Source organism: Alligator mississippiensis, chromosome 3, assembly GCF_030867095.1.
Source record: "Alligator mississippiensis isolate rAllMis1 chromosome 3, rAllMis1, whole genome shotgun sequence".
Lineage (NCBI taxonomy): Eukaryota > Metazoa > Chordata > Crocodylia > Alligatoridae > Alligator > Alligator mississippiensis.
The window spans coordinates 56,396,661-56,420,301 of NC_081826.1; the positions used below are offsets into that span (position 1 = coordinate 56,396,661).

General features: G+C 42.5%; 1 protein-coding gene across 3 annotated transcripts; it reads left to right on the forward strand.

Annotated features, from left to right (window-relative positions):
- The first annotated feature begins 4,753 nt into the window (after window positions 1-4,753).
- On the forward strand, window positions 4,754-22,122 carry PEX2 (peroxisomal biogenesis factor 2). Of its 3 annotated transcripts, none has more exons than XM_059723962.1 (3): window positions 4,754-5,069; window positions 10,626-10,748; window positions 19,935-22,122. In XM_059723962.1, the coding sequence occupies exon 3, from the start codon at window positions 19,952-19,954 to the stop codon at window positions 20,867-20,869; it is 918 nt and encodes a 305-aa protein (XP_059579945.1). In that variant the 5' UTR covers window positions 4,754-5,069; window positions 10,626-10,748; window positions 19,935-19,951; the 3' UTR covers window positions 20,870-22,122. The 3 variants fall into 3 exon arrangements, with proteins under 3 accessions (XP_059579945.1, XP_059579944.1, XP_006270878.1); XM_059723961.1 differs by lacking the exon at window positions 10,626-10,748 and adding an exon at window positions 16,273-17,267; XM_006270816.4 differs by lacking the exon at window positions 10,626-10,748 and having other exon boundaries at window positions 4,755-5,069.
- The last annotated feature ends 1,519 nt before the right edge of the window (window positions 22,123-23,641 follow it).

A 23,641-nucleotide genomic window follows, 5' to 3' on the forward strand; every position in this document is an offset into this window, starting at 1 on the left:
TTGACAATAGTGTTCTCAACTCCATCCCACAACAGACAGTCAGATGTTCTCAGAAGCCCTCCAGCCCTAGATGAGGTGAGAACAGACATTAAGCAGATGAAGAACAAGACATTGAGAGCTGAAATCTTCAAACAAGAAGGAGAGGAGCTCACATCACAGCTTCATACCCTCATTTTAAGGATCTGGAATGGTGAGGAAATCCCAGACTCTCTCAGGGATGTCATGATTGTCACAAGCTTCAAGAAAAGAGACAAATCCAACTGTGGAAACTACCAGCTCTGACAACCTACACCCCAGGGTACTCAAGGAGCTGGCTAGTATCATAGCTCAGCCCCCGGCATGGATCTTTGAGAACTCCTGGTGCTCTGGTGAAGTGCCCGAAGATTGGAAGAAGGCCACTGTGGTACCTATCTTCAAGAAAGGGAGGAAAGTGGATCCGACAAACTACATGACCTCTATCCCGGGGAAGGTCTTAGAAAAGATTATCAAAGAGGCCATTCTTCACAGACTGGCCGATGGCAACATCCTGATGGATAGCCAGCACGGGTTTGTTGCAGGTAGGTCTTGCTTGACCAATCTTATTTCCTTTTATGACCAGGTGACCTATCACCTGGACAAGGGAGAGAAGATTGATGTTGTATATCTTGACTTTAAAAAAGCCTTCAATTTGGTATCTCATGATCACCTCTTGGCAAAACTGGCTAACTACAGCCTCAACCTCACCACGATCCACTGGCTGGGGAATTGGCTCCGTGGTCGGACCCAGAGGGTGGTGCTTGATGAAAGTCAGTCATCATGGTGACCTGCCACTAGCGGGGTCCCTGAAAGCTCCGTCCTAGGGCCTATATTGTTCAACATCTTCATTAATGATGTGGACATTGGAGTCAGAAGCGGACTGGCCAAGTTCATCAATGATACCAAACTTTGTGGTAAAGCATCCACACCTGAGGAGAGGAGAACGATCCAGGCTCACCTTGACAGGCTCAGGAAATGGGTGGATGAGAACCTGATGGTGTTTAACACCGAAAAATGCAAGGTTCTCCACCTTGGGAAGAAAAACCTGCAGCATCCTTATAGGCCTGGCAGTGCTATGCCAGCTAGCACTACGGATGAAAGGGACTTGGTGGTCAATCATGACCCCAAGATAAACATGAGCCTTCAATGTGATGCTGCAGCTAGTAAAGCAAGCCAAACGCTGGCTTGCATCCATAGATGCTTCTCAAGCAAATCCCAGGACATCATTCTCCCATTGTACTCGGCCTTGGTGAGGCCACAGCTCTGGAGTACTGCATCCAGTTTTGGGCTCCACAATTCAAAAAGGATGAGGAGAAGCTTGAGAGAGTGCAGAGGAGAGCCACGCACATGATCAGAGGTCAGGAAAACAGACCTTATGATGAGAGGCTGAGAGCCATGGGACTCTTCAGCCTGGAAAAGCGCAGGCTCAGGGGCAATCTAGCAGCCACCTATAAGTTTATCAGGGGTGTCCACCAGGATCTGGAGGAACATTTGTTCACCAGAACACCCCAAGGGACGACAAGATCTAACAGTCAGAAACTCCTGCAAGACCATTTCAGGCTGGACATAAGGAAGAATTGCTTTACTGTCTGAGCCCCCAAGGTATGGAATAGCCTGCCATAGGAGGTGGTTTAAGCACCTATTTTGAACGCCTTCAAGAGAAAAATCGGATACTTATCTTGCTGGGATCCTATGTCCCCAGCTGACTTCCTGCCCCTGGGGCAGGGGACTGGACTCAATCTTCCGAGGTCCCTTCTAGCCCTAATGTCTATGAAATCTATGAAACAGTCCCCAGCTCCGGTAAAGCCATCTCTTGAAGAAGGCTGACATCAATGAAGAAATACAACATTGCCTCATATATGCAAGTGCAGCCTTTGGATGACTGAAGAAACAGGCGCTCAAAGATCATGACATCAGATCTGAAACCAACCCCATTTTTACCAAGCGGTCATGAACCCCTCCTTGCTGTACGGAGCTGAGATAGACAACGTACAGGACACATCTAAAGTTGTTGGAAAAGAACCATCAATGCTGCTTGTGGAAGATACTCCGAATACAGTGGGAAGATAGATGCACCAATGTTAGTGTCCTCCCGCAAACAAACAGAAGTATTGAGGTGATGGTGACCTGACAACAACTTTTTTGGGCCACCATGTCAGCTGGATGTCCAACTCCAGCAAGGTTTATTCTCCCAGCTCAATCACAACATACACTCAAGATGAGGGCAGAGAAAGCGCTCCACAGATGTCTTCAAAGCCAACGTTAAAAAATGCAACATTGATGTCAACACGTGTGTGACTATCACCCAGAATGACCCTAAATGGAGGAAGAGTCTTCTGCAGGGATCTCAGTATTTGAAACTTCACAACAACAGATGGAAAAGCAGGAATTGAAGAAACAGAGTATCACAGACCAAATCAAGAATCCAGTGTCATCCACCCCACATGGAAACACATTTCCAAGCTGCAGTAGACTTTGTCGATCCTGAATACGCCTCAGGAGCAATCTTTGGACACACAGATAAGACAATCATGGAAAACAATCGTCCTCAACTGGGAGGGATTGCCTAAGACAGGTGGGCAAAATACGGCCAGTGGGCCGCATCCGGCCCACCAGGCCATTCTATCCAGACCACGGGGCCCCTAAATAATCTGGAAAATTTAATATTCATCTGCTCCTGTCTGCCTGTCAAAGATGAGAGGAGCCAGCAGCAGTAGAACCCAGGGGAAGTCATGGCAGGACCCCGCATTTTGACTGCATTTTGAGCTATTATGCAATCACTTCTACATATAAAGCACAAACACACACATAAATCAGGAAACACATTTTTTAATTAAAATACATTATTATGGGTGTTTGATTTTTCATATATAATTCATTGGGGTTTTTTTCCAATTCTAAGATGGGAAGAGGGTTTGCCCAAAGGAGTACTTCCAGAGTCAAGGGGGAAAGGCCAGAAATTAGGGACGGGACTTTCGGTCCCAACACCATGACCAGCGGGTGAAGCACATGTCAAGGGGCAGGGCTACCCATGTGGCCCTCAACAGCTTGCTAAAACTCAGTAAGTGGCCCTCCAGCTGAAAACTGGCCATCTCTGAACTAAGAAAAAGAAATCATTTAATTAATCATGCAGTTTACATTTGCCCTGGGTAAAAAACTAGGTTTCAAACAGGAAATGGAAGTTCTCTTAATCACATCTCCCATCTCATTCTGCACACCTAAAAATGACACTCTGCTCTTCTGTTTTAGAAGAAACTAAAACCATCCATTTCCTGCTATTCAGTCTGGCTACTGGTAGGACAGGGTGGCACATTACAGATTAACTGGTTGAGAGAGCCCTGAGCTTTCTTGGTGACAATTTACTTCTTTAGATGCTGTAAATGCACTACGTTAATCTGTTATTTAATCTGTAACACCAGCCTGGTTGTTAAATGTGTATCTTCATTCACACCCCATCCTGGAATGGAGTTACAGGGTTCTCTCAAAAACCAAAAAAAAACCCCACACCACACAAACCAAAAAATGAACACGTAAGGAAGCATGGCAGATCAATTGTGTGTGCAAGCGAAAGCAAAACACACAGAGCTCTTTGTTTTGGGGCAAAAGAGTTGGGGCTGGGGGAGAAGGGGCATCAGTACAGTTAGCTCCATTTAAGTATTTAGCCTCAGGATTGAAAAAGTGCCAGGCACTTCAGAACTCAATGTAAACAATGTCAGCGGACTACAGGAAGAGCACTGAACAAAGCTTTTAGCACCTCATTAAGGCTGGTTACCTTGTTTCAGAGTCCCTTATGCCTCCAAGTAATCCTGAATTGACAGAGCCTAGTCAGGTCAAAGCTGCATTAGAAGCCCAGCTAGAGAATTACGCAGTTAAATGGAGCTCCTCAGTTAAAAACGAACTACTCCTAGTCTATTCTGTCTAAAAACACTTACACATTTGTAAAGGACCAGAGCTTTCCTGTGTAAAAAAGGCACCTGGAAGCTCACCAGGGCATCTCCTTCACTATCAGCACAGAGGTAACACATACAGCAGTCATCCTGTCTTTCCTGCGCGGGGGGTCCCGATGCCAGTGCCCCACGGGGTTACATATTGCAACCGATTCCAAAAAAACTAATTGATGACCCCACCGGGCGCCTCCTGGACGCCGCCCTGCTCCCAGCCACACTCCTGAGTGCCTCTGGCTGGGGCAGCCAGTCACAGGGCTTTAAAATCCCCCGTGTGTTGCTGTGAACTCTGGAAGAGGAAATGGCCTTGATTGGTGGCGGGGGAGGGGGCACCCCAAAACCGCCATGTCCTTGGCTTGATGCGTTTTATCTGCGTCACACGTGGGAAGGCAGGGGCAAGGGGGCCCCCACCGGCGTGCCGGAAAAGCGGAAGAGCAGCGCCTGTTGCCAAGGGAGCAGCCGGCGTCCTGGACCCCCAGGAAACCTGCCTGCGGGACCGGGAAAGCGTCTCTGACAGCGTCTCCCTCGGACCGGGCAGCGGCGGCGGCAGCAGCGAGGCTCCCCCCGCCTCAGGGCGGCCGCGCTCCGCGACACCGCTCTCGCCGCGGCCAGGGAAGCGCCTCGCTGCCCGCGGCCGCGCTCCAGCCTGCTCCGCCCCGACAGTCCCGCTCGCCACCGCCCCCGCGAGAGCGGCGGGACTCAGCCAAGCGGCCCCCACCACCCCCGACACAACAACTCGCAGTCCCACCCCGCCTCCCCCGTTGGCCAGCCGCCTCCTCCTCTGATTTGTCCCCACACTTGCCAATCAAGCAGCCCGGCGATGCGCGTTGCGGGATGCTGTAGCGCTCGGGGCCGCTCTAGGACAGCGCCGGGCGGCCCCTCCATGGTATTTCCTGCTTGGGGAGCGACCCGCCCCGCCCTTGGCACGCGCCGCGCTAGGCACCGGGCGCGCTCTCTATGATCCGGGCTGCAAACCGGCTCCCGCGTCAGCTTCCCCCGGCCCCGGCCCAACCTAGTGGGAGCTCCCCGTTGGGACGCAGCCTGCCGGAGAATAGCAGCGCCTGCCGTTACGCGCTCCGGCCCTGGGCGGGGGCCAGGCCCGCAGCAGAGGTCAGTGCGGAGCGGGGGGCGGAGCCTGCTTGAGGGGGCGGAGCCTGCGTGGGGAAGGGGTGCTGGGGGAGGTGCCTGAGTGGGGGAGGGGTGCTGGGGGTGGGGGCAGAGCCTGAGTAGGGGAGGGGAGCTATGGGGGCCCGAGCTGTGGGCCGTTCGCACTAGTACCCTTGAGGCTTGTTCTGCCCCCCACCGCCAGTGTAAAGCAGCCACAGAGCCTGCCCGTTCCTCATATTGGCAGCCCTCAGCGCCTACAGCCCAGGCACCTGCTTTCACCCCCTGCCCAAGGTGGGGACGGCGCGGTGCTCAGCCTGCGATCCCAGCCTTGTTCCCTTTGGCCTCAGGCCTGCGGGATTGTAGGAGCACATCAAATGCCCTCCCTATACAGGGCTCCTCTGTAGTGGGGCAGGTAGGGGCAGTGAGTGTGATCTTCAGCACTCAGGGCTCCTGGAGACAAACTGGATAATGTGAAAGGACTGCAAAGTGAAGCCACGTTATTCCAGGGCCAGACTTACCTTTGGAGACCACCAAAGACCATCTTCAGTGGTTGTCCAAGGTTTAAAATCTAGGACTGTGTTCCCTGCAATCCAGAGCAGCTCTCATGCCTCTTCCCCACCTGCCAGTATCAATGGGAAGGAGCTTTGCACAAAGGACAAATAACTTGTCTGTAGTAACTAAGGCCCAGTCCAAAATCTGAGTACAGTTGAAATGCATGCTGTTAGCTACCTAAATACTTTTATGAATCTGGGTCTGTATATTCAGGTGTCAATATTTTGCACTTCTCAATCAGCGAGCAGATGTGTTCAGATTAAGATCATCTTTATTTCTGTCACATTCAGACCTTGTTTTTAGTAATGTACTTTCTTGGTTTCTATTTCTTTTTCCACCCTCTTTTCCATTCTCTTATCCAGTTTCCCCTCTTTTGTGGATTTCATCACCACTTTATCTTTTCTGGTGGAGTGATTTGTAGTGAAATAGTGTAGTAGTTATTCTCAGGGCCTGGGATCAATATTGCAGTGAGAATATTAGCTGGTAAAGGAGTTCCTGCTATAGACAACTTATTCCAAACTGCCTCAGACTCATATGCACATCAGTTTATCAACTACTCAATTCAATTTGAGGAGTAACTTCCCAACTGGGAGGGTTATAAATGTACATTTTAATGAAAGCATTCTTTTGTGTGCAATCCAAATAGGCCACTAGGTTGTGTAGGTTGGATTAAATATCCTAAATGTATCCATAGGTCAAGTATTCGACTCTTGCACTTTAGCAGATTCAAGAATAATAACCAGTGCACATTGGTCCATCCTATTTCAAGTGAATTGTTATAATGAAAATGAATTAGGGCAACTTTCACAAGTATGTTCATCTTCATGTAAAAAGCCTGTGGTCCCTCTCATTTGTGTTGTGATTGTTATTGCTGAATGTTCTGAAACAAGCGTATCAAGGATATGGCCCACAGGCCAGATCCAGTGTTATCTGGCCCCTGGGGCTCCTGGAGGGACCAGGAATTCAGGATGGGGCTAAGGCCCACTGTCAAGTCCCAGTATCCACCTTAGGGATACATGTTGATAACGGAGGGGCAAGCAATGGCTGTGTTAACCGCTCCCAAATGCTACTTGCTCACCTTGCTACCAGCAGTGGGTCTGGATTCAGCCTGTGAGGAACCCAGTGGTATGGATCTGGCCAGGGAGAGAAGTAGGGGAGGAGGCAAAGGACTCTGGCATGCCTGGTCTAAACAGTACAAAACATGTCCTTCTGTATAATCCATATTTTTTAGCGAAGAAATTTATTATATTTTAAGCACATGATGTCTTTCATGTGTACAAAACATTTCAAATATCAACAATAATGTCATAACTTTTTCCAAAAAAGTTTCTTACTCACTATTTTTATCATCCTTCCAAAATTCTGCTGCCCTGTTCATTGGGGATGAATAATGTTTTCTGTCTTTTCCTATGGATGAATTAAATACTGTTAGTAGCTTTTTATTACCATCACTCTTGTAAATAGCAGGAGGCTAGATTTTTTGCTTAGACTGGTTGGCAAATTTTCACAGTAATCTTGTAAAACTATTTTGAAACTTTTCCCCATTACTAAGTATGTTAATCCCTCATGAATTTGCACTCACATTTGTTATTGTAGTATTCTCCATAAGTGCTGGGCTATTGACAGACTTGCAGGCAGTTGGGAAGAAAAAATATATTTTGGGAAAATGTTACATAAAAGGATTATATTAACTTTGTAAACATCTTGCATCCACTTCCATTCTTCCCAACTTAAGCAATATTGTTTTTAAATTCTGCTATTCTAGGTACATCACTGAACCTGACCCTCTCCCTCCCCAGGACATATCAAGAAGAAATATTAACCAATTAAAAGCTCTGAGTAAGACCCCTTCACTTGCCCACTTTGGGAACAAAGTCCCATTGTTCTTCAGCTGGTACTGAATATGGCAACACAACGTTGATTAGAAATAATTCTGCCTAGTATAATTCCATGCAAACAATGTGGTTCTTGCTAATATAAGTCTACAACTTAGCTGACAGCTGAAGTAGCCAGTTTTAAGGAATTGTGTCTGATTTATTATTATCAGGGATCTAGGTTTTCTCCTTTACTGGGGAAAAATGCAGATTTCCTCCTTTAATGGGTAAAAATGCAGGAAACCATGTGTTTCCCCTTGCCGGCTAGCAGAGTTCCAACCTGCAAGGGGCTGGGGGGAGCGGGACACAGGGGGTGCCACATGCATGTGCACACAAACACATGCACATGGCAAGCAGGCAGTGTGGTAGAAAGCAGTTCCTGCAGGTCCCTCCAGGTAAGTGTATGTGGGGGTTAGGCAATGAGGTGGGAGGGAAGGGGAGCACACAGGACATGGCGGGGAGTAGGACAGGTGGGTTGCATACTCTCCGAGATTTCTCCATTCACAGTGGGGCGTGGGGTGCGGGGCTGCAGCCAAACTGAACCAGCATCGGGCAGGAGCCACTTCCATGGCCCAGCAGGCAAGACCCAGCACAGGAGGGAGCACTGCGCCGCCATGGCCACTGAGGTGAGGCGCAGTGTGGAGTTGTGCCCCCCACTGCTGCCGGATGGGCAGGGGGCACCTCACTTTTACCAAATATGACACACATACCTAGATCGTTGATGGTAAATGGCATCTGATATCCGAAAAACTAAAACAAGCAAGAGCTTCTGAAAGTGATCATTGTTATTTTAATATGGTAAACTACACCCAGACACTCATAGATATTGTTATCCCTAGTTTGAGAAATATCTTCTCTCAAGCAATGGGTCTTAGAATACATTATAAATCTATTTTCAGTTTAAAAGGCCCACTGGTAGATGTGATGTCATGAATGGTTCATGCTAGTGGCTTATAGAAGATTAAAAACTGAGTCTGACCAACATGAATTGTGGAATTAAAAAACAGTGCAAAACTGTTTCAGCATATAATTTACAACTTTCTATAAGAATTATTTGCAGGAGATGGTTGTAGATTTGTGGCTTTATGTATAAAAGTATGAAACCCCCAAATATGAAGAGTTCATATTTTACAGTTGAAATAGTGCATTCTGCACTATGTATGGGTAAAACTACCTGGCCTATAATATAGATATTTCATGTTCAGGTGCAGATAATTCTATTTCAGAACTGATTATTTAAACTTTAATTCTCTATGATTCTAGAAAGAAAGCTTCTCTGTTGCATTTAGAAACTGTTTACTTGAGAGAGAAGCATAACATTTTTTGAACAAAAACTAAGTGCTGCAAGATAAACCAGTTTGATTAGACTACAAAACACAAAAAAGTAATTTCATTTTAAAGTCTCATAATTTTCTGGAGACTTTTAATGTTCTTTGGACACTGATTTTTTTTTTTTAATGTGCCTGACTCCTTTAAATGATAGAAGTGTAGCGATTCAAACAGAGTGATGTTTCTGATACTTATTGCAATCCAAGATTCAGACGAAACAAATATGCTTACAGACCTATTAAAAAAGCTGAATTAAAACTTATCAATAAATGTTTAGGACTTCCTTGGAGACTTCCTATCATAGGATGAGAGGGATACTTTTCTGTATTCTGATACTGTTGGCACTGCCGCTAATCCTTAGACCTCCATTTGCGCTGGTGACACTAACTGTAATGGTGGCAAGTCAAGAGATGCACTTGATCTTCCCCTGTCTTTAAAAAGCTGTCATCTGTAAAAGACACATTACACAACATCCGCACTTTGAGGGAATCTTGGGGTTAGGGGTGGAAGTGAAACAAGGTAATGTGCAGTGTTCTGTCAGTGCCACAAAGTTAAACAAAATGGGTATTACGTGAAATACTTTTTTAAGATTCAGAATCGGAAAAATGCACTGAAATCTGGGTCTCATTTAACGTGTCTTGGCACACAAACTTAAGTGCACGATGTACTGCAACAACAATTTCTAATTACAAAATGTGGGGAAGAGCAAGAGCCTTTACTTTCACTAAATTCTATCATCCTTATTGAAGTAATTCCAAAGACAGCCCCCCCCTACACATATGTGGACACGAACAGGCACACTCACCTTTGTGCATCTAATTTGCACCCAAACACATTCAGTTAAATTGACTAGTTATTTCCATGTAAAAACAGGCCCACATGCGGATTTATTAATATAGCCCAATAAATATAATCTGTTCAGTAATGGAAAAGATAAAGCAGACAGCTAAGTTATATTAAAATAAAGCAATGTGCTTTCTAATCTACTCTGCAATAGACATAATTTTTATTGATTTAAGCAGAATCTGGCCCAGGATCTGCACAAATGTTAACTCTAAATTGGAGATGGATTATAGTGTAGTAACTTCAGCATCTAATATCTAAAGGCCTTGTAGATATTTACTAGCTTAAAATCAGTGGTGTTTTGCCTGATGATTTTCTTCTTCCTGCTTGCCTGCTAGTTTTGAACAATATCCATTACTTCTTACTCTGTGCATCACTAATATTACAGTTGGCTTTTTATGAGAGTCCAGTTTCAGCATTAGGTTTGTTGGACCTCATTGTAAAAAGATTTATAAAAAATCCAACATTTCAACTCCACCTGGCCCGATTATCCCGTGGCAATAGTAATAATAATAATTCATGCTCTAGAAATTCAAAATTCTTCTGGATTCACAATTAGTACTTCTGGTACCCAGTCATACTCCTCTTACCAGATTTGGGGTGGGGGGAATCAGTTAAGCAGTTATAGCAAGCCTGCAGAAGACAGATCCTCTTTAGCAAATCTTAGGAAAGGAACATTTCCTAAGATTTGCTTCCACAAACCTTGTAAAATGTTCATCAGCCCTGTGATCGCCACACAGTTAAGTTAGCTTTGCACACATCAACAGCATACACTTCAGTTGCATACATCAAGCCTTTAGAAGAAAAAAAAACAGTGTAGTCTGCATGTGTATGTGCAACCTGCCAGTTTAAAGGACAGTGACATGCTCAACCTAAATCTGTCTTTTACTGGAATACAGTAATGTACTTCTCCATTATAAGGGATATTTTCATAACAAATTTTAACTTTTGAACCATTCAGGATGAAGAGCTGTTCAAGTGGAGATTAGAAGATTTCCTTAGAATGAGGGGGGAAAAAAAACTCTCTCTTTCCTCTTATGCTGACTCGAAATGAAATAATTAAAACCATCTATAATCTTAAAAAGTTAAGTGCATGCTTTCAATCTTGGCCAAATTTTGTGTCTCTGTCATTTTTAGAATGTTCTTTAAAAAATTCAGCCTGAAAAATAAAAGTTGCAAGTGGCTAAAATGGTAGATTAGAATGGAAACCACTGTAGACTTTAGGGTGAGAGCCTCTCTGTTTAAAGGTTCTTGTCCCCAGAGACTCAAAATCTACATGTTTATGCAAATAACCCTAAAATTTGGTATTCCCTATAAGGAGGTGGGGTGGTCTTGGTTCCAAACTGGAGATATTTGAATAAGGGATTCCCAAGCAAAGCTCCCTCTGAAAAGATAAATTATTTTTTACAGAGAAGTGGGAGGTCAAACTATACCTCTAATCATCACGCTTAAAATGGTGTAATTCATTCCACATTTACTCCAGTTAGTGCCTAGCACCTATTATTCTTTTGTGGAAACAAAATTAAAGATGATATTTAAACCAAGTCTCTTGGATATCTCTAAGCCTAGCTCATGAGCCAAATATATTACACTATGCATGCATGGACAGAGTAGCTGAAAGACTTTCTAGCCTGCTAGTTTTCACATGAGCTATATAGCTCAAGGGGACATGTAGTACCCACTGAACCTGACCTACACTCAGCCATTGTCAGTTTGAATCTGATCCTTGGCAGAAATTTGGAATGGAGAAAAAAAGCAAGGAAAGCATCTTGAAAAAATCTGCCTCTGTCAAAGAGATTTTTAATTTGTTTCAGGGGAATGTAAGCTGAGCACAAAGCAGCCTTCAGAATTTTCTCAAGCTGTTTTCAAAAAGAAACTAAATGTAGCTGCTTCCAGGCAGGGGACGGGAGGTAAAAGTGAAAGGGTCAGGGGAAATATAAGAGAGAGGTGTGAGGCCACAGACATGGAGAGGTTGGAAGACTCCAATCAGGAGGGATAGGACATGGGAAAATGATGTGAGGTTGCAGAACAAGTAAGGAAGCAGGTGATCGCACCTGTCATCAGTCATGAGCTATAAGGGATGTTCGCCCTTTAGAGTGTCTAGGTCCCTCTCCATCTCTCCCTTATGAAATCTGGGATCTGGGATGGTCCCCATTCCTGGAGAGAACACCTGAGCCAGAGGTCAGCAAACTACAGCCCACAGGCCAGATCTGGCCTGCATCAAGGTCTGATCCAGCTGGAAAAGTTGTGATCTGGCATGGGAGAATCACTCTTACACAGAGATGAGCCGTCTGTTTCAGAGCCTGCTGCTCCACAGCATCCAAGTTTTCCCTTGTTGCAAAGGGACTGGAAAGCTGACAACCCACCACCTGGAGAGGGGGAGACTTCTGACCTGCAGCAACCAGCAGGTTGTAAGCTCCCTTCCCCTCCACGAGCTAGTATCTGCAAGGCTTTGTCCTTTTGGAATTTGAGAATGAGAATGGGAAATCTAGCTGCCCTTAGCAAAGGTAGGAATAGGCATGTTAAAAGCATGCCCAAAGCGCACAATTATAGGGATTGGGCAGAGGAGTTTGAACAGACATTTTCTGTATGTGTCACAGGTTCAAAAAATGCCATTAACAGTATAGTACTCGTGTGATGAAATGAGCAGTTCAGGATATAATCATCTCCATGGATTGTTCTTGTTCAGTTGAGCACTTCACATTGAGTAGAGGGGGCCTTTTTACATCTTTCTGGAAGTCTCCTGTTTATGGGCTGACTATCAAATCTTCCTCCTTCCTCAGATGACTGAAATTTGATATGCCTTTACTGGAGTTCAAGGTAGAATTTGTCTTCCTAATTAATCATTTGAATCAAGGATTCACAAAATAGAGCTTTCCTCAAAGTAATATTTTTTTAAGTTAATAAATTTTACCAACTTAAAAAAAAAAACCACACCTAAGGAATCAAGCCATGGTTCTGCTCAGGTCTACAAACGCCTCAGTCTCTTGACATTTATTTACTCTAACTCAAAGAGGGCATATATTGCCACTGCTGTTTGGGAAAAAGAAGGTTCAGTAAAGAGTATAAGTATAGATGTGAAGCTATTATGTGGAACCTGGGGGACGGGGAACCCTGCTCATCTGAATGTGTCCCAGTCCCTCTCATTCTGGATAGGGTGACCATATTATGTTTAAGGAAATCTAGGACACTGCACATAGCCTCCCCACCCCTGCCCAAGTCAGCAGCACTGCTAGAGGCAGGTGGGCAGGGGCACGGAGCACAGTTTAGCAGGGAGGCAGAGTGGCATGGTGTGCCAGGCAGGCAGGGGGGGAAGTACCACTGAAGCAGGCACCACCGCACCCACATGTGCCCACCCCAGCTCCACCTGAGCGGCAGCTGCAAGCAGGGGGAAGGATGGACAGGGCAGCACTCCAGTCCACCAGCCTTGCTCCCATGCAGCAGCAGTTCCTCCCCTCCCACTTGTCTGGCACACCATACCACTTCACATTCCCACTGGACTGTGCCCTGCAATTCTGCCCCTACTCCCGTTTCGCAAACTTTTGGTTCAGTTTTCATGAATTGTCTGGGATGGCCTATGAAACTGGGAACTGTCCCAGCCAAGCTGGGACATATGGTCACCCTAATTCTGGAGGGTTTGAACTTCTTTCTTATCTTCTGTGCACATACTGGGATCTAAAGAGGCCCTCCCTCACCCCATATGAAGCAGAATCTAGATTGGCCGTAACAGAAATTTTAAAAGCCAGGAAATACAAATTTGAGTACATGCCACCCCTAGGTGTTGAACTGGCAAGAAGTGGGTGGAATAGAGTGGGAGATGACTACTTGGGTCTTGAGCATAGCTGACTTCATTTGAGTAGTGTTATGTTAGGATTGCATGGCAGGCAGAGAGTAGAGAAGAAAGAGACATTCAAGACTTCTCTCACTTATTTAAAATCTTTGTAACCACCATGTAAAAAAATTGTCAATCTTTTGGAACATAGATCATACCTGTGATTTCACTCGCTCACCCTGTTAGCAACTCCGCACTCCAAACATAACACTAGAACTTGCACTTTTCCTTTGAACTGTACTGAATGGGAACCACCTACACATGCTCTGCAGGCTAGCATTTAGCCTATTTCACAAAAAGAGCACCACATCTACGACATTTTACATGCCCTTCATTCTTTTGCACACAATGCCACCAATGTTATACTTTCACTAAAAGTATTAAGCTACAGGCCATTAAGCGACAGGTTACACTCATCGTCAGACTAACTACTTATAGTCTCCACAGCAAAACAACTCTTAGGCTGCTGACAGATGTTCAGTTACAGGTGCGATGGGCTCCCAACTGTTGTACTTCCTGCCGTGCTGCATGTCCCTGCTCAGAAAAAATGGCAGTGGGGCGTTTCAAACTAAAGCTCATCGAATGTGTTTTATTTCTAAGCTCACCACCACCATTTTTTCAGCACAGAGAGGCACGGTGACGCCGATACGCATGATGTGGAAGGCTGCCAGAGCACATCAATTTCCATTCTCCAGCAGAATCGATTAATCTGGTCTGACACGCTGGATTTCCAGTGCATTGGATCAGGCTTCACACAAGTTTATAGGAGCCCTGAAGAGTCATGTGCACTTTCTTCCTTTTTTCACATACCTGGGCTTCAGGCAGAGAGGCTTGCCCTACCAGAGGAGGGCATGGTCCTCCCAGACCATCTCACAGGAACAATCATACTAGCTCTTCCAGGTTACAAAAGTCAAAGCTGCCTATCAGACTCATTAAGGTACACCAATTTCTATTGCCATCTGCACACAAGGAAGTAATGTGGCCAGCATCACATCCATCTACCTTCAATTCCGCAGGTGTCCATTTGTCAACAATGGACTCTAAATCTCAATGCTAGTTAATAGTTCACAGTTCCTTTAGTAGTTCAGTTTCTTTAGGATTCATTCACTGTTGAGTTAAAATTTAAACTCAAAATTCAAATTCAAACTTTAGCACTGTTGTCATTTCTATAGTAATTTATTTTCTTGGACAGTTATTTCCTACCTACAGAAATGAGTAAAGTAATGGCTGAAGTAATGACTGCTTGTGTTAATTAATAGAAGGTTTCAAAATGTTCATGAATATTTCACTATTACGATTTCTTCTGCAGCAGGTGTTCTGACTTCCACCAGGATAGCATTGCTTTATCTCCTATTTCTTATGCAATAGAAATTGTAACATTTATTTGGCTGCATGAGAAGGACAGTCTAAAAGAGGTTGATCCTTTCTAAATTGGAATCAATGGGATTGCCCCTGTTAAAGTGTACAGGATCACATTCTGAATGAGATTTTTAATTAAGATAGTAATGAACAGAATTCATACTTTAGACTTCAATCCTATTTTCTTTGAATATATTTCAAGGGGGAAAATAAATCCTTTAAAATATTGCTTTGATGTTTCTGCACATAAATATATGAAAAGCATAGTCTATTTTCTGTCGAATGTGCTTGAAAGCTGGGATAAGACAGTAGTGACATTGGAACAGTGGAAATTAGTTTATTACTGATCCACAGTAAAATAGCCAAAGGGAGAAATGACACCCCAGAGATTACTTGGATTTGTGCATTTCTGCTGGCAAAGTTTACAGGCCTGTAAATTTAAATGTAGAATTTTTGTAGGCAGAATGCATTGACAAATATGCCTAATGGTAATACATCTAGTACTGAGAGTCTCAGAACAGGTCAATAATAATGCTTATATTGATAGCAGCAGTGTAGGAGATGTTACTTGGTATTATAGCTAAAATCCATGTTATCCCCTTAATCATAATTACATTAATATTGACAGGCTGTTGACAATACCCACATTACTATTGATAGATTTCTGTCAATAACATGTTTCTAAATAAAATATATTCATTCATAATTTGTACAATACTCAATAACAGTTCTAAAATATATCAGAAGAAATTTCTATTTCCTTGGTGATATGCAATAATTTGTTTTGTTATTAAATGTGCTGTACAAGAGGGAATCTTGATTTTTAGGGGGGAAATGGCTAAAACATTATTTAAGAAGAGGGTATTATGTAATGTTGGAAAACTTTTTTTTCCCATTTTGTTCCTGTGAAAGAAAAACAATAGCATACATGGTGCTAACATGTCAGCAGGGGGCTTTTTAAATAGTATTTCATTCTAAATCATTTATCTTAAAAACACAATTTAATGCAGTAAGTTAATCACACTGACTTTAGTAGAATGTACTATACTTTTTATCTGTTCCTGATTTTTGCCTTAAGCATTCCCTTTACATATCCTTAGCTTGTTGGCACTTTTATTGAAAACTGGTTTTTGCCTTTATACTAAGAGTACATTGTTGTTGTTGTTGTCGTTATTGTCGTCATCATCAGTAGCTGTTATTTTGGTCTATAATTTGGGCCTCTTCATTCATTTTAAATTGTCTAAAATAAACCAATGTAAGGGGGAAAGGAAAAGATAAACAGAATTTACTGAGAAGGTATGTAGTAAGATGAAATTTGTTGCAAGACCTGTAAAACATACAGAAGAATATGAAATGAAACAGATAAACTGGAATATATTGATACCAAAAGGCTGTATTTTTATTTATTTCTGAACAGATACCAAATTGTATAATTGCTGCATTTGTAGAACCAGTACTGATTCAAATGATATAATGTATAACAACACAATGAAAGGATTTTGAATGGGGAAAAGTGATCAGAGGAGATCTTAAATTGTTAGTAAAGGAAAGAAGTGGATTTAAAAAAAACAAACAGTAAAATGAGAAGCCATGGTGGTAAACCCAACTGTGATGGTCCCTCAGAGACTCAAATTTCTCCCCACTGTGCTACAACTTGCCCCAAGGAACAAACTGAGAATGCATTTACCCCAGCAAGCCTCAACTCTACTGCCATTATATGCCAGACCCTGCAAGTGGAATGAGAGTACCTCTGCCTGTTGGAAGGAGAATTTTGAAGACATTCTCAATTGAGACTGTTGTTCACGAGAGTGTTCGCAACTCCATCCCACAACACCCAGTCAAAGACTACCTCTAAATCCCTCCAGCCCTTGACAAGTGGAGGAAAGCCATCAAGCAGATGAAGAACTACAAGGCATCTGGAACTCTTGGAATCCCTGCTGAAATCTTCAAGGCGGGGGGAGCTGACATCACAGCTCCTGCCCTCATCTCTAGGATTTGGAATGATGAGGAAATCCCAGATGACCTCAAGGATGCCATGATTATGACAGTCTCCAAGACAGGAGACAAGTTCAACTGTGGAAATTAGAGATTGCCTTGCTGTCTACCACAGGAAAGATCATTGCAAGAACCCTCCCTTCCACTTGCTGAATATCTCCTCCTAGAATCTCCATGTGGATTTAGGGCATCAAGAGGCACAACTGACATGATCTTCACAGCTGCAGGAAAAATGCGGGAAACAACATAAACCTCTCTATATGGCCTTCTTTGACCTCTTAACCTCTGAGGTTAAGATGGGAGTTAAGCAGGACTGTGTTATGGCTCCAACACTCTTCTCAATATTCCTTACTGTGATGCTACAGCTGACTACAAACAAGCTTCCAGCTGGAGTGGAGCTAAACTACTGAATGGATGGTAAGCTGTTAAATATCAGCCAACTTCAAGCCAAAAGAGATCTCACCATGGTGAGACTCTTCAAGCCAAAACCTAGACCATCCTGACTTCAATCATCAAGTTCCAGTACACAGATGTTGTCCTGGAGCTATTTGATTCAGCCCATGTATTGGGACTTCGGCAGCTTTCAGCAGTGGGGAGCTCTGGCAGCAGTCTCTCTTCTCTGCCACTTCAGGAAGAAGCACTTGCTGTAGGTGCTTTCCCTATGCCACTGCGGAGAAAAGTGTCAGTCTGTGGTGGGTTCTAGTACCCACCAACCCACTTGTCATCTGGACTGGGTCACTCCAGCCTAAAGCCTTAAAAAGTTGCTCGCTGCTTCCCGTAGACCACAATGACTTTCACGCCAATCTCTCTTTCAGATTCTGCCTTTTGCTTTTCACAAATAGACAACATGGGACTCAATAGAAACTTTGCATCCAAGTGCAGAATCTGGCCATCTACATATCAATTAAAGATCCCACAAACCCTAGATAAGTAGAGGCTTCATCAAAACCTCTAGCAATAACAGGAAGAGTGTATAATACAGTGGCCTCAACCCAGCAGAGCACCTAAGCACATGCATAACTTTAAACTGGTGAATTATCCTGTTAAAGTAAAAATTATACATGTGCTTAAGAGGCTTGCTGGTCCCAGGCCAGTGTTAGCAGATGTGGTCTGTAGTGAGCTTCCACTAGGCTTAGTAACAAGAATATAAAAGTAGTTTACAAGTACAAGTAGTTAATATACAATTTCCATAACTTAATCTAAGAATTTGTAATACTCACACTGGCAAAAACAAAGGCACCACTCAGCTTTGCTTATATGATAATGTCATGGACAATTAGAAAGAGAAGAAAGGATACTTCAAGGGAAGGTGCTTTTATGTAAAGTGCCTACATTTTTATTCTGGTCTCCTTCCCTTTTCAGATGGTTTCTCTCTAGAGCATACATGGAAAATTTATCACACCTACTTAAGTCTTGCCTCTGCAAAATGTTTATTGCAAATAGTACTAACTCTTCTGATATGTAAGTTACAAATGCTGCTCTGAAATTGTTATACATTGAGCTTTAATTGCAGATATGAATAGGATTTAAAATTTTTGGTAGTGTTACCGGTTTATCGGCTTTTTTTCACCATGCATTCATCTGTCACCCATTCTTCCTGTACAGGGCCATCTGACTAAAAGGGGAACCTGTACACTTAATAAAGACCCAGTATTATTTTAGCTTTCCCCTCTGACAAGTACAGACTTAAAGCAGAACATCGTAGTATTGGTAAATTTCATTCCTTGCTTTTGCTAGGAAGTGCAGCAGTTCTCAAACTGTGGGTCATCATCTCACATGGGGTCACACCATCAGTGGATGGGGTTGCAGGGGTGGGGGAGGGCTGCAGGTTGGGAGTGAGAGGCCATACTGAGGAAATGGGATCATGCTGAGGAAATGGGGCCATAAATGAGGTCATGCTGAGGAAAAGGTTGGGAAGCACTGCTCTAGAGAGTCTTATTCTTTCCCTACCTGACTGATTTAGTAGGTAAAACATACTACGCCCAGAAACTATAAATTCATGTTGGTCTGATTTGCCAGTAATCCAGCTCAGAATCCAAAGCCTGTACACTTAACAACAAACAAGGCTGGCTAATACCCCAATTTAATATATGTTTAAAAAAAAACAGTAATCAGGCATCCCCAGTGGACTCGTTCATTATCTGAGAAGTTATGCCATGGCTTGTATGCAGAATTGTTTTGATTTTGCACTGCATACTACTACTTTTTTTTGTTTTTCCTTTTCAAGTGGTATGACATGATCTTATATTGACCAAGCAAATCTCTCATTGTAAAACTCAGGCAAGAAGAGTATGCATTAGTTGATGTTACTATTATACATTAATCATCTTGCCAGAAAATTTGTTATACAGCTGGTAGCAAAACTCTGCACCTGTCAAAAGAGATTAGAAAATACATGCAGGCTTCAGTGATGTATTGTAAGATAACTTAAGTTCAAGCACTGAATATTTATTTGATCTCATTTAGAATCTTTTATAAACAGAACATATCACTGTCTTTAAGGCACTGTCATTCCCAATTTGTTTTCAGCCTTTTTTTTTTCCATATGTGTAGTTTTCATATCTCCTAAAATATATTTTTCATTATCAGGTTGAGATGGGTGGGTACATCAAGGTTTCTCTTTGCTACCCTCCCTTAAGATTTTACTTACTGTACTCATTTGCCCCATTACGTTCCATAAGATACTTTATAGTTTTACAATTCCTGTTCCTGATACTCCTCCTAATTTTAATACTCAGTCAATCTTTTAGAGTCAGGAAATGTGTTCACTTTCACAGTAAAATGTTAAGTCTTTGAGAGAGAATGTAAATAGCTGAAAGAGACTGTAAGCCTTCTGTACGGCCAAATGAATGTGTTAAATCTGGAAAAATAGCTCAGTTTAAAGATGAAAGTTACGTTTTAATGTAACATGTCTTAAATAGTGCTGGTTGCAGTGCATAATGCCATGCTAATGTTGCCTGTAGAGAAGGCCCTGTTATTTGTTTAATGTTGGTATTTCACAATTTTGTATGAACTTCATTAAAGACATGTATAAACAATAGGAAATGTTAAATTTCAGAATAACTTATTTGAATTTCTTCGTAGAAAACAGTGGCGAAGACATGGCTGCTAGTGACAGTAATGCTGAGAGTGTGAATCCTGTGCTCAGAGTAAGTCAGCTGGATGCTCTTGAACTAAACAAAGCCCTGGAGCAATTGGTTTGGTCTCAGTTTACCAACTGTTTTCATGGATTTAAACCAGGGGTGCTGGCACATTTTGAACCAGAAGTAAAAGCATTTTTATGGCTTTTCCTGTGGAGATTCACCATCTATTCTAAGAATGCAACTGTGGGACAGACTATTCTGAATATTCGGTATAAAAATGACTTGTCTCAGACAGAGAAATACCAGCCATTGAGCAAACACCAGAAATTATGGTATCTTATTTGCAGTGTTGGTGGAAGGTGGTTGGAAGAAAGATGCTATGATTTATTCAGCAATCGTCACCTGGAGTCTTTCTGCAAAACCAAACATTTTATTAATTTTGTTGCTGGACTTCTAAAAATTGGTGGACTACTAAACTTTCTGGTCTTTCTTCAGAATGGAAAATTTGCAACACTGACAGAACGTATTTTAAAAATTAGATCAGTTTTTTGTCGGCCTCAGAATGTTCGCCAAATAGGATTTGAGTACATGAACAGAGAACTTTTATGGCATGGCTTTGCTGAATTTCTAATCTATCTCCTGCCTCTTATTAACATGCAGAACCTGAAAGTCAGAATTTCTTCTTGGTGTTTACCTATTGCAGGCCTTTCCAATAGCGAAAACACTTTAGTAAACTACTGCAAGGAATGTTCTCTATGTGGAGAATGGCCTACTATGCCTCACACCATAGGCTGTCCACATGTTTTCTGCTACTATTGTATTAAAAGCAACTATTTATTTGACATGTATTTTACCTGTCCCAAGTGTGGTATGGAGGTACACAATCTTCAGCCACTGAAATATAAAATTGAAATGACAGAAGTACACTCCCTCTAGAGTTTTTCTGCACTGCACATGAAGTGCGCACTTTATTCTAAAGTGCAGAATACTCAGAACCACTGTTAAGTTGATCTTTTTTAATTGTTTGTTTACAGCAGAACTTTTCCTGTTTTATTTACAATAGATTAAAGTCCTTATTGCTATTAATTTAGATGTACAAATGATAAATCGTAATTTAACAAATATTCCAATATCAGAGGTCAGTGGGAATATATTATTTGTAGTTATCTACATAGTTAATCATTTTAATCAGCTGCCTTACATAATCATTATAGAAAACTTTCAGATGTTATAATTCATGCAACAGATTCACCACATCGCCGGAAGAAAATGGAGAGCTGTAAAGCAGGAAATAGTAGCAAAAACCTGTTCACATTCAATCTATTGTAACCAAGCTTGCAAGTATGTCATTCAGTGTCATTCAGACTTTTTTTTTTTTTTTGCAAGTGTGCACTGTTAATCCAGTGTTGTTCAGTCACTTTAAAATATGCACAGCAGTAAATCTTATCCCAATGACTGTTTAATTTCTCTGGATATGCCATTTCAGGATATTAAATGAATGCCACTTCACCTGTTATAAGTTTTGGGGTGCTTTTGTTGGTTTTATGTACTTATGTATAGCATCATATACTACAGAGCTAAGCATGAGTTTCTCTTATTAATTTTCTTCATTGTGCCACAACACTATAGATATCATCAGTTTTAGTGCAGCTTTAAAGACCATCAAACAAAATGATAGCTAATCAGAATTTTTTTTCTCCACAATTACTGATTTGTTTTAAACTATATAGTTAAGTGAAATTTCACCTCTGTTGGGGTCAAAACTCCCATTGATACAGCCAGAATTTCATCCAAAGTATCCAGAAAGCATTTGTCATTAAATTAACATTCTAGGTCTAAAACTTCAGTACTTGGCTACTTCTTCGCATTGTTAAGATAATACATATACATTATTATTTTTTAAATAGGATCTTAATTGTTCTGGTGCATTGCAGCATTAACAATTCAAAAATGTATTTATTATGATATGAAAGATTTGCCAATAAAAAGACTCAGAGATAACCAAAGGATAGCTGCTTTTTTAGGTTTACTTATAGTCTGAGTAAAATGCCACTCTAAGCATTATATTCTCATCTAAAAGCTCAAATAAAAGATCTGATGACATGTACCATAATCTAAATGTTCAAGCCCCTGTTCAATGTTACTTATAAAAAGAGGACTAAATAAATTAAAAGCTTTGTTTAGTTTTCTGTTGTTCAACTACTATTGGAATGTTCTTCTTCCCAAATTAACCAGTGTATCTGCGGAACTGATCAATACCTAGAACCTATGAAAGATACAAAATCAGAACTCTTGACTTTTTACTTATGTTTGGGAGTTACCAGCCTTTTTACCTAATTGCAGTTTTGCTTGCTTCAGACACACCAATGTGCAATAAGATATATGATTGCATCTCTTCATTGGATCAACAAATGTGAAAATAAAAACACGGCCTAAATGGATTAACTTCTTGGAATAGATGGGACCTCCTGCATTATACAGACCTGATTTTTGCTATTTCTAGGTAACCACAATATGTAATCCCATTGGTAAAAGGAAAAAAAGACTAGGAGTAGCAGCATAGTAGAATTAAAAGACAGTAGGGCCAATCTGAGCTGAACAGTAGATAGTAGTGTTAGGAATATCCAAATAGCCTGGACAAAATTTATTTATCTCTCATTAGCTGCTTGTCTACACCACGGGGGTTTGCTTCGGTTTAATTCTCCTTAAATTGAAGTTGTGGGTTTTTAAAAACACCATTTCAATTTAGGGAGAATTAAACCAAAGTAAACCCCCGTGGTATGTACACAAGAGTCGGGCCCAGTCCCTACCTACCCCTCCAGCAGCAGTGGGGGAGGAGAGAGGGACAAGCTGCTGGCGGGCCAAGTTGTCTCTGAGCTGCAGGGGAGCCAGTGCTTCCCTCCATAGCAGCGGTGGCACCTGCCTGCAAGCGCCCGGCCCGGGCAGTCCCGGGGGGCACTGCAGCCATGGAGGGAAGCACCATGTCCCCCCCTTCCTCCCCCTCCCTGCAGCTCCGGAGGGAAGCACCAGGCCCCCACACAGCTCAGGCAGGCAGGCTCCGGGGAGGGAGGGGAAAGAAAAAAAAAAACAGGCTTGCCACTTTTTCCTTCAGTGGAGCCTGCCTGCATGGGCTGCCTCCAGGCTGCCTGCGCATCCCCTGGCTTGCATGGGACCCAGTGCTTCCCTCCATGGCTGTTGCACTTTGTTAGGTAGCAAACTAAAACACCTTGGAGGCATTTTATTTTGCTACATCCCAAAGTCATTTAAAGCACAATACGCTGCTGACAGTGTAAACAGCAGCGTCATTAAAGCAGTGCAAAAGGGCATTTAAGATGCTTTAAAGGCCAATTTTGTGGTGTGTATAAAGGCCCCATAATACTAAAATGAGACTCCCATGATTGAGAGAGTGATGGCTGAGAGAAGCTTGGGCAGAGTTAAAGAAGTTTAAAGGAATGTGGACATAAAGTGCTAAATCCAATTTTACATTTTTGTACCTAAGTGGCACCTACATAGCTTTGCAAATGAAATGTTTGGCATTTACACAATTAAAATTCTGTTTATTTGCATAGCTACGTGCACCTTGTACTCTCATCCTAAGGATGCCCAGAAAGCTGCCCTTGGTTATTTAGGCTTTGGTGTAGAATAAAGATCGCCCAGGCATATGCATAAAAGCATGCAAGTCCCAAAACTTTAGCTGTCGAAAAAATC